Below are 11,130 nucleotides of genomic sequence, written 5' to 3' on the forward strand. Positions count from 1 at the left end.
GTGGGGTGGATGGTTCTAATTATTTTAGGAATTATAGATATGCTATCATTTTAGGGATACTTTACAAATGTAGCTTTGGACAGGGAGGGAACTAAAGAACTTAAACTCAGGGATTTCTACCTTTCCTTTCCTCTTCTCTATCCTTCTTTCTTAGGTAAAGGGGAAAGGGATGGTAAAGAAAAAGGGGGGGATATAGTAATACCATAGAAATTATAGAAATATACAAATAGAGATAGGTTAGCAACTGTACTTTTAAGCAAAACATTACATAGCCAGATCTTACATTGGTAGAAGTCTTTATAATTGATACAAAGTTGAAGTTATAATCTCTTATATTGGTTCAGAATTTAGTTGATGTAAATTTAAGGTTTTCATTGGTATAAATTTATTATTGATATAAAACTGGGATTAATATTGTTACTCCCATGTAGGCATTGTGCCTACATAACACATTTAAGAATACACGGCTTAGCTCCAGTCCTTCTATAACTGCCAGTATAAACTGCTTTTAGATGATTAAGTAATACCTGTTAAGGGCCAGATAGCAAACTCGTGGTTGTGAGTTAGTTAAAAGGGTGTTCCTCAGTTATTTCTATTAGAAATGGCCGAGAAAGCTGGGCAGTGGTGGCACACACCTGTAATCCCAGTACTCTGGGAGGCAGAGACAGGCAGATTTCTGAGTTCGAGGCCAGCCTGGTCTACAGAGTGAGTTCCAGGACAGCCAGGGCTACACAGAGAAACCCTGTCTCAAAAAAACAAATCCAAAAAACCAAAAAAGAAAAAAAAAAAGAGAAATGGCCAAGAATAGTCAAGGCTTAACAGTTCAGAGATGTTTTGAGTAGACAGATGGTCTTCAAAGATGTCAGAAGTCCACAGAATATGTTTATTGACATTTCTTTATTAAAGATCATTTGACTGGAGACCTGTCTGCTCCTGACAGCACCCCTTTCTTGAATTCAAAGAAGAACTTGAGCATCAACGGAGTTGCTTCAGTTGTGACGAGACAGTCACCAGGCAAGAATTGCCTCATTTCATCTACAGACAAATACTGTCCCCCCAAAAAGGACACACTGTGCAGGATAGTCGACTGATAATCTCTGCCAAGACACAGTAATCAGCCCTTCAAAATTCTACATTACCAAGGTCTGTCAGATGATCCTGGGCCAGAAGGCTGAAGACTGATGCTCCAATGTTTTGGTGTATAGGGCCTGTCCAGGTGATCAACAGCCTCTATAAATTGGCTAAGTTTTAGAAGCTATATGTTGTGCTTCTCATACTTTCAGGTAATATTAGTCATTCTTCGATTTCTGATGGGGTTGAAGGCTAATAGTCTTATAGCCAGTCCAAGCTGTTTAGCATTTAGGAAGATGATACAGATTTGAGAGGATGGTTTTCAGATGGGTTACAGTCTAAAGCCAGGACTTGAGTTAGGTGTAGAATTATAAGTCTTTTGAGTTCGAATAGATGACAGGGGTACTACTTAATTGATAAAAAAATGATTGACTGGGTGTTAGGTCTATCCTGTATATTATAAATTACAAAATGGGAATAATTGTGCTCAATTGATGTCTGAGATAAAAGAGTCTTAATTGGACAGAAAGGGGGAAGTGTTGTGGATAGCCCTGGGCTTGTATTTTGATGCTAATTCCACTCCTCAGAGGGGCTGCAGATGAGGAGTTGCTTTGTGAACCTTCTCCCCACCTTAATTTTTCAAATAAAGGCTTGAGTCAATGATTGGACAGGAGGAAGTGGGAGGAGCTGAGAGTCTAGGGGAGGAGGGGGGTAAAGAGGAGGGGAAGGAGCTACCAGGGAGGAACTGAGAGGCATTGGAGGGAGAGAAGCTCCTGGCCTGGAGAAACCGCAAGTTATACGGGATAATATCGATGGAATAGAGTAGTATAGTGGGAGGTCGCCCAATCTCTAGGCTTGTAGTTTGTTTTGTTTGTTTTGTTAAACCGGGGAATTGGGTTGGAAACAAAGTAGCAACACAGGCCTGTAGACTAGGCTGGCCTCAAGCATGTGCCACCACCGCCCTATGTAACACACTTCCTGAAAGGGTAGATAGGATCTTCTAATGACTCAACTTGTTCTCACTCTGCTCCACTGTGAAGTTCTCTGAAATGTTTATGGTTTATACAGTGCAGTGTTTCACCAGGGCTTGCACTATCACACACTGTCATGTTTCCAAAGTGTCACCAGATCCAGGTGTCACTACTGCCATAATTGTCTTGACTGATACTTAGCATCTATCTGGTGATCACATGACCCCTAAAGATTTAGAAGTAGTATTGTGTCCTGTCCTCCTTCCTAACTACCTACCCTGCTCTAAGTTCCATGGTTGCTTTTCTGTGGGCACCAAATATGCCATCACACTGGGCTTACCAGATTCCTTTTCTAATGAATGGAATAGGCTGATCACTGCAGTGGTCAAGTACAAGCCAAGCCAGTAGCATAGACCTGCATGTTATATCTTTCCATAAATTCACAAGCTACTGTGATTTTGCTGCCTATAATTCACTGGGCACTCTTGATTTTGCTTGGTAATCATGACCAGTAGCAGACATGGGTTCCTTTATTACATCCCAATCTTAATTACTAACAGCAACAACTCAAATTCCATACTTTGTGTCTGTCATACAACGATGTCAGTCACAGAATGCCTAAGAAAGGTTACAGAGGCTTTAGGGTTCAGAGCTGGAAGGAAGAACAGGAAGCAGATGCAGAGGGCAGGTCCACACAGCAGGCCCGATGGAAGAAGCAAGGTTCTTAGCTCTGAGGGTTTTTCTGGGCTGGGTCCCTGGCAGGTGATGCATTGATGGTTACTTGGGATACACATATAGCAGCTCCTATTGTAGAAGATGGATTGAAGAGGCAGGCAGATTTCTGAGTTTGAGGCCAGCCTGGTCTACAGAGTGAGTTCCAGGACAGACAGAGCTACACAAAGAAATCCTGTCTCGAAAACCAAAAAAAAAAAAAAAAAAAAAAAAAAAAAAAAAAAAAAAAAAAAAAATCCATGTAAGGCTCAGTATGAAGACTGCTATCTTCCACACAGAGGAAGCCAGAACAGGCCCAGCCTGATTCCCCATAAGGTGAATGTGGCTAGACTAGAGCCCTGTACACTTAAGGCCCCTCCTGCCACTCCGGTGGGTAAGGGGTGGAAGAGGTTTACTGACTGGGGATCTATGCTCTAAGACTAACCATTTAGGTTTGCTTCACACATGGTTTCCAGTCAGTGCTCAGTGCTACAAGCAGCACCATGGAGTGGGGTACCCTACCTCATGTCTCCTCTAGGTCCCTGTACTGGCTGGTTTTGTATGTCAACTTGACACAAGTTGGAGTTATCACAGAGAAAGGAGCTTCAGTTGGGAAAGTGCCTCCATGAGATCCAGCTGTGGGGCATTTTCTCAATTAGTGATCCAGGGGGGAGGGCCCCTTGTGGGTGGTGCCATCTCTGGGCTGGTATTCTTGGGTTCTATAAGAGAGCAGGCTGAGCAAGCCAGGGGATGAAAGCCAGTAAGGAACATCCCTCCATGGCCTCTGCATCAGCTCCTGCTTCCAACACTGCTTGAGTTCCAGTCCTGACTTCCTTTTGTGATGAACAGCAATGTAGGAGTGTAAGCTGAATAAACCCTTTCCTCCCCAGCTTGCTTCTTGGTCATGGTGTTTGTGCAGGATTAGAAACCCTGACTAAAACAGGCCCACTGCATAGCTTTTGTCTCACTACATAGTTCACTACATACAGGGTCTCACTACATAGCTGTCTGGCCTGGCATCCCCAGGTTGGCCTCAAACTCAAGAAATCTGCCTGCCTCTGCCTCCTCAGGACTGGGATTAAAGGCTGTGCATCTCTGGGTACCTGAAGGGCCCCATTATGGCAAGCCTACTTGGCTTTTGGTTTCTCTGAAATTGAAAACCCTATTGGTCTCAGGCCTCCTCCTCCCTCTCAGGTCACATTTAGTGTCCCTCTGGCTATCTTCCCACACAGACTGGTCCCAGCTCTCAAGTGATGCTTCAATGGCCACTGAAAAATTAGGGGCCTGTCAAAAAGGGGAATGCCAGCCACAGGTCTGCCACAAATGTTTTCCCGGGAGTGTCCTAGGTCTTGGATTTCCCTGAACGCTGGTGAAGAGCTGAGTGGGAACATGAAGGGTTTCTTAGCCTCCTGTTCCCAAAGTCCTGTCCTCTGGACCCACCAATTCCCACCTCTGCATTTCATGAGAAACTGTATCTGAGGCTGGAGCTCTGGCCTACCATGCAAATGAAGCCACGGACTCAACTCCCACCACCCCATAAACTGAGCACCTTGTCAGGAGGCTCAGAGGTCCAAGGTCAGCCTTGCCTGTGTAGCTGATTCCAGGCCAGGCTGGGGTGCACAAGACCCACCAACCCCAGCAGCCTGGGCCTATTCCAAATGTCCACTCTTAAGTCAGTAGTCTTTTCAGACAGTATGGGCTAAGAATGGTGGGGGTGTGATTATGGAGAGGCTGCCTGAAGGACAGCTCCATGCTGAGGGGACAATTACTCATCTTGATTGAATGCAGAGTACACTAATATGTTCATATGAGATCCTGAAACACTGTACCTCTATCTACCCCAGTCTGATAGCCTTATAATCATGTAAGGCACAATCACCGAGGAAATGGGCAAAGGACATGGAGATTTCTTTGAATTTTTTTTAGTCCCTTCCAGAATCCACCCAACTGATTGTTTACTCAAGAGGAGACAAGAGGTTTTCATCTCCATCCCTTTGATCTTTCCTGCCCCAGGGGCCCTGGCTTGTCTGTGGAACAGTAAGAGAAGGGTCCAAGATACAGCGTTTGCTTTTGAGGTGTACAGCAAGATGGCCACAGAGCCCAGCAAAAGCTCAGCTTAACTTCTACACGCTGGTCCACCAATGGCAGCCACAGGTCTGATCCTCCCGCCTTTCCCAGACCTGTGTCCGCTGCTTTCACACCAAACGGTGAATGCACTCCTTCCACTGGCCTCTTCTGGAAAAGCTGACGGGAACGAGCAGAAGCCCATATATCTGGGGGCAGGTGGCTGCAGACCAGGCTGCCTGTCCTGACCACTATTACAGGAAGGGCCGGTGTCATGGGAAAACAGCTGTGAATTAACATCTGTTGGCTGTGTCAGTGACAGAACAAAGCTGGGCGGCAGACAGAGCCAAGCTTTACACAGAAGCTACATCTCCATCCCAGAGTATCCGCCCTAAGCGCTTACCAAGATGAGGTGTGCTCCTGACTGGGTCAAAATCAGTTGCAGAAGGCAACCACTGTGATCTCTCGTTCTGGGAGGAAAATACCCAGGACACAGCAGCCAGGCTCCCTTGCGGGTGTGACTGGGAGACTCGGGCTGTGGGAGAGCTCTAGAGAAGGCAGGGAGACTTCACCTTTCCTCTTGGGTATGCGGGTCAGAATTCTCCAACCCAGTCTTGACCACTGGCACCAGGCTCCAACTACTGGTCCTGGCTGGCACGCGGGGTGACATGCTCAGCCCCACTCCAGTTTATTGTCCCGCTGCCCAAGGGCAGGTCTCTTAACTACACCCCAGATGGCACAGCTCACTGTCCGCTGAGCATGGGAGGGCAGATGCTAGAAGGGTCTCTCCTATGCTGCCTTCTTAGACAACACCTCCCCCCCCCTACCCAGAAGCCTCTTTTAGCCCCATTTTCCAATGGTCTCAATACCCTGCCTCTCAGCCCAGCCCCAAAGCCAGCAAGGAGGCAAAAACAAAATAAACAACACACACACACACACAGAGAGAGACAGACAGACAGAGAGAGAGAGAGAGAGAGAGAGAGAGAGAGAGAGAACCAGAGTCCATAGGGGTCCCAGCCAGCACGCTTGCTTTGGTGTCCTGCAGGTTAGCATGTCCACTCAGAACCTGGCCCCCCGGAGCCATAATCACCTCCCTACAGAACCCCACGGGCAGAAAGTCTGGGAGCAGGCAGGTCAGCAGTCTTGTGGCTGCAGCAGCCTGGCTTGGTCCGCATCCAGAATGAATGGAGACTGGAGTTTTCGTCCTCGCAGATACATTTCCAACCCCTATAAACAAGGGGTTACAGTGGTTAAGGCTTCATGTTGTCTGTCCATACCCTATGGATGCCCTGACATCTATGTTAGGGAGGGACAGCACAGGGATACCGTCTCCCCTTAAGAAGACTCCCCAAAGTCTTGGTCTCAGCCTTGATTCTTTCCTGTACCACACACCCTCTGAGATTGGCAAAGGCCTCTAGACCCCTCAGTCCACCACATCCCCAAAGTTCACACTTCACTGGCCAACTGAACCAGGGCTGTGACCTTCTACCCCAGTGCCAGCTTCTCCCATTTTCTTCCAGTTGACACAAACCAGAAGTCATGAAATCCTGGACAGGAACTACATGCTCACCTCTCCAGAGTAAGACACCAAGGGCGATATCTCACAGACGGCAGGAGGGTCTCCATTTGGGAGCAAGCTAGGGGAGAGCAACTGTCAGCACCTTCCTCTCAAGTGAATGCAGGGACCCTCCCAGCTCCTTCAGGACATGTCTGCCTAGCACGGAACGCCAGGCACCACTCATACTCCCACCACCAATTCTCCTTCTGCACAGCCTAAACCCATGAGGCCATCTGCTAGGCTCTGGCCTAGCTAAATAAATCATTACACACGGACCCTGCACAGAGCTCAGGCAGCCAGGCCTACCTGCAGCTCCAGAAGGACAACAGGAGAGACAGACACCAAAGTTCCTTTTCCTCTCTTGTCCTGAAGAGACTTGCCCATGTCTCTTGAGGGCTAGGCCTAGGTCTCATCTTCAAAGTTTATGAGAGTGTGTTTGGGGGGGGACATTTGAGACCCTGCCTTCCTGGTTCCCTGAGCAGAGCCTGAGATTAAGAAACTGGGTCAATGGTCACTGGGAACACAGCTGTCTGCATTTGGGGTGGCACTGGATCAGAAGCCAGCTGGGACGAGAATATTGCTGCCCAGGCTAACCTGAGCCCCTCACCCAGACTGCTCCGGAAGCTGGGCCCCATGGACATCCAGGAAGTGGGCTCCTGCCTGCAGAGCCCAGCGGTAGTGCTGAGCTAGCAAAGCTCGCCTGGAGGTGGAGGGGCTGTCTCTGTCGGCTGTGTCATCATTCTTCAGAGGGGAGAACTCCTCCTCCCGACACACTTCAAAGGCAACAAAGTTCCTGGGGGAAAAAAGGGTTCATCATGCCCTGCAGGCCAGTCAGCTGCCCTGCTAAGACAGGCGACAGTAGGCCACACTTCCTTGACTCAGAGTCTGTTCCCCCCAGTTCAGTGATCTGGTGATCTAGGAGGTCCCTGCAGGCACAAAAAGTACCTTTACTTTCCCGAGGTCCTAGGAACCTCATCCTCCAACTCTTGCTTGCCACATGTCCTGAGGAAGAGGACGGATCCACCCAGCAACTCCAAAACCATGGGTCTGAACTGTGGAGATCGCTGGGGCTGGGTGACGGGGTCCTTGTCCTCTCAGAACCTCCAATGTTCCCTCTGCTCTCGTTCTCAGGACAAGAACACCCTCTGGACTTCCCTGAGAACAAGTAACCTGTAGTCCCTAAGCTTCCCCCACCACAGCTGCTTCTCACAAGTTCCCACTTTCCTCACATCCTACTGGGCCTCTAAACTCATCCCAGAACAGAGAGGGAAGAGGGAAAAATGAGTGACTTCCACCACTAACTTAGCAAACTGGAACACATCAAACACAAACTTCTCCATCTTTATGCCATTCGGTCTTAGTGGCTTTACCAGACGTCCCTCGTCATCGATGTATGGGACCTTCTTCACGGCCACGTGCAGCTTCAGCAAGGGTTCACACTCCCTGGCAGCAAGAGGGCAGAGGGAGTGTGGCTCAGACAGGGGACCCTGGAACACCAGTCTAGTCTAGCAAGCAGCACACGGGCCTAGCTATACTCTCTCTGGGCATTCCTGGGGCCAAAATCCAGGACCTGCCAGACACAATGCCCTCCCACCCCTCCCGCAGCCCGCATCTCCCCCAGCTAATGACAGGGTAGAGGTAGGGCCAACCCACAAAAGAGAGCTGTGGCCAGGGCCTCATACAGACCGCACAGAGCATATTTACAGTAACACAGGGATTCTCTCTACCCAACCACTTGCCACTCCTAGCAGTGGCCTGCCTCGGGCTATGTCAGCTCCAGCTACTGTGGCATTCCTAGATCCAGTGTAGTCTGGGATACCACAGCCACCTGCTGCCCCATACCTGGTGACCATATCCAGGAAGCCTCTGGTGAAGAAATGGTTGCAGATGTTGCCTGCGTTGTAGAGCAAGCCCCCATCAGCCCCACGCTGCCCAGCAATCTCGGGGCTGATCTCACTGTATTCCACCACCTGGGGGACACCATCCACCTGGCACACCACACCCACTGGCTCCTCGGGGTACGCTTTCTCCACCACCTGCAGCCACCGGGCACAGACTCAGAGGGCCGGGAGTAGAGGATGGGATTTAGCAAGAGGTAGAGCCAAGGGCCAAGGAAAATGAAAGCCTGGGGCTCACCTTGGCACCACAGTCTGCTCCCTGGAGCAGACAGAAGCCAATGAAGGTTGGGTCAGCCAGCCGCACCAAGATGTTGTCTACACAGTACACATGCACAAACTCTACACCACGACGCGTCATGTCATCCAGGATCTGGTGGTCAGCCAGTGCACGGTACAAGCCCCCATTGCCATCTAGAGAGGAGAAAAGTTATGGACTCCAGCCTGACATCCGGCTCAGTCTAGCAAATGCTGCAGAAGAGCCTGTGAGTCCAGACTGGCCGGGCAGGCGGCATGGCCTGACTGCTGGGGTACATCTTACCGGGGAGTCAGGCCTCCTTACCCACAGCTCTGCTCCGTGGCCCTGGTGGTGGGGCAACAGGTCCCTGTCCAAGGTGTGGGCCATACCTGGGGCCATGGCAACTTTGTCTTTCCGTTCCAGGATGGCCTTGCCCTCAAAGGTCACAGCGGGCAGCATGCGCTGCTCGAATAGCACCACGTTAGTGGGGTCCAGGTGGAAGAAGTCATGCTCCTTGAAGAACTTGATTGTGGGTCCCAGCGTAAACTCACTGGTCATGATGTACCTGTAAATGTCCTAGCAGTGAGCTGCTTCCAGGGGAGTCTGGTGCAACCTGGCAAGGGGGGCAAGCACTGGGTAGTCTAGGGCTGGGCTACGATTGGGTCTAAGGTCTTGGTGTGGGGTAGGCCTGGATCATTTAGGGATGGTCTTTTTGGGAGGCTGGCATAGAGGACACACCAGGGCACGGTGCAGTGGGTCCCCAGTCGCTGGTCAGCCAACTGTTGAACACGCCGGATCCGCTCTGCTTGCAGTTGGTACAGGGTCTTCTGGCTGGGCAGCCCAACTTGATACATGCCCTTGGGATAGGTGACGCCCAGGCGAGTGCCCTGCCCACCAGCCAGCAGCAGGACAGCTACTTTGTTCAGAGCAATCTGTCGGAAACCTGGAGGAGAGGTGCGTCGTAAGGAAAGGCCTCTTTCACTTTGGAGACCCACAAGTGAGCCTGCTACTTCACGACTTTGGGGTCTATTAAGCGCAGGAGGAAGGAGTTGCAAGGAAAATAACTCCCCGCTGCACTTCCCGAGCCCGTGTCCTCCCCCCCCCCCCCCCCCAGGCACCAACTCTTCCGGCATCAATGGCCAGCGCTTGCCCAACCCCCGCCTGGCACGGCGCTGCCTACCTTCCTCTTCCCACCGCAGGCGTGTCTCCTGGTCGCAGCGGATCGCGCTGCCCACGCGTTCTGGGGGCAGGGGCTGCAGGCGCGCCGCCAGGTCTGGCAGAGGACCCGGAGCTAGCGCGCCCGCGGCTGAGGCTCGCTGGCAGTGCTCTCGCAGCGCGTCGGCCTCCAATGAGGCGAGCTCCGCCAGCAGCGCGGCTCGAGCCTCCGGAGCCAGGTCGGCCCAGAAGCGCAGGAGATGATCCTGGCCCGCGCGCTGCAGCTGAGCGCGTACATCCGTCTCCGAGGCCATACTGCGACTGCAGCTGCAGGCTCAGCCCGTACTCGTGACTTTCGGACCAATGTCACGAGACCAGGCCGGCGGCTAAGATCCCAGGGGGGCGGGCCCAGGGTGCAGCACCTCCATCGGGACCCCGCCCTCTTTTCCTCTTGGGCTCCAGTTCGGTCCTCTGGGTCTTCAACCCCTATTAATACAGTTTCCCCTGCGTGTTTCCCGGACTTGAAAGCTAGGCTCTGGCCTCCCAGTCTAACTCCGTGGTACCCCAAGGCCTAGGCGTTTCTCTCCTAAGCAACCCTCACCACACACCCCACGTGGTGAAGCTGTTCTGTCCTTGCTCTGCGGAAGAAAGGAAGTCTGAGGTACCTGCACTGGGCTGACCAGACCTACCCCAGCCTCCTGCCTGATCACTGCCGGAAGGGTGGTCTGCAGTTGAGTTTTGCAGGGCCATTGTTCGTGGCATGAATTCCGGAGTGATGGCACTAGGCTTTGAAGTAGCCTTGGCATAACGTAATCCCAAGACATCCCTGGCAGACCAAGAAGTCTGAGAATTGCTTAGATGATGGTTCCCTCAGACAACCCCTAGATCGGTTTGGGTATGCGGAAATTGACTTGCTAAAAGTGTCCATTGTGCCAGGCAGTGGTGGCACCCGCCGTTAAACCTAGCACTTGGGAGGCAAAGAGGCCAGCCTGGGCTAAATAGTGAGTTCCAGGACTTCAAGGGCTACACAGAGAAACTCTGTCTCGGAAAACAAAACAAAACAAATAAAAAAGTGCCTTTTGTGAAACTGGGAAAAGTTACTTTCTGGAAAAAGTGTTTCTGGGAAGCAGAAGCGCTAGACTCCAATCCTTGGGAGGCTGATTACTATTTCACAGCTGTCTCTTCTGACTAAACCTCTGAGCAACCCAGAGACAAGGCGTTGGCCTGGGAATCTCTTCCCTCGGAAGCTGAGCCTGAGAGAGGAGTCTGCTTACTTCTGTAAGTGTTCCTCTCAGTCCCGGCCCCAGGCTGGCTCTAACCTGCACCCACCTCCCCTCACCTGCCTGTGTTCCCGGACTCTGTTCCAGCCTGGCTCTGGAATCAGGGGCCCGTGCTGCTTTAATTCGCTTTTTCATAAAGCCTCTTGTTTGTTTGTTGTTGTTGTTGTTTTGTGTGTGTTGTCTTTTA

At 51.1% G+C, this 11,130-nt stretch overlaps 1 protein-coding gene across 2 annotated transcripts; it reads right to left on the reverse strand.

Annotated features, from left to right (window-relative positions):
- Positions 1–4,637: 4,637 nt before the first annotated feature.
- On the reverse strand, positions 4,638–10,041 carry Uap1l1 (UDP-N-acetylglucosamine pyrophosphorylase 1 like 1). 2 transcript variants are annotated; one of them, XR_007977785.1, is made up of 10 exons: positions 9,689–10,041; positions 9,247–9,451; positions 8,898–9,073; positions 8,512–8,684; positions 8,218–8,411; positions 7,678–7,818; positions 6,983–7,168; positions 6,388–6,454; positions 5,221–6,044; positions 4,638–5,103 (listed from the first exon to the last, which is right to left on the reverse strand). XR_007977785.1 is itself a non-coding variant. In XM_052181817.1 (9 exons), exons 1-9 carry the CDS (start codon positions 9,975–9,977, stop codon positions 5,952–5,954), a joined length of 1,524 nt encoding a protein of 507 aa, XP_052037777.1. In that variant the 5' UTR covers positions 9,978–10,041; the 3' UTR covers positions 4,638–5,951. The 2 variants fall into 2 exon arrangements, 1 of the variants encoding a protein (XP_052037777.1); XM_052181817.1 differs by having other exon boundaries at positions 4,638–6,044.
- Positions 10,042–11,130: the final 1,089 nt, after the last annotated feature.

Source organism: Apodemus sylvaticus, chromosome 5 (assembly GCF_947179515.1).
Source record: "Apodemus sylvaticus chromosome 5, mApoSyl1.1, whole genome shotgun sequence".
Lineage (NCBI taxonomy): Eukaryota > Metazoa > Chordata > Mammalia > Rodentia > Muridae > Apodemus > Apodemus sylvaticus.

Excerpts from the sequence above, each read along its gene's own strand:
- Uap1l1 (XM_052181817.1), bottom strand. The coding sequence starts at position 9,977 with ATGGCCTCGGAGACGGATGTACGCGCTCAGCTGCAGCGCGCGGGCCAG. Across the intron at positions 9,074-9,246 it reads ACCCACTGCACCGTGCCCTG|GTACATCATGACCAGTGAGT; the intron begins GTGTGTCCTCTA and ends GGACATTTACAG. Across the intron at positions 7,169-7,677 it reads GATGTGTTCCAGTTTGCTAA|GAACTTTGTTGCCTTTGAAG; the intron begins GTTAGTGGTGGA and ends TTTTTCCCCCAG.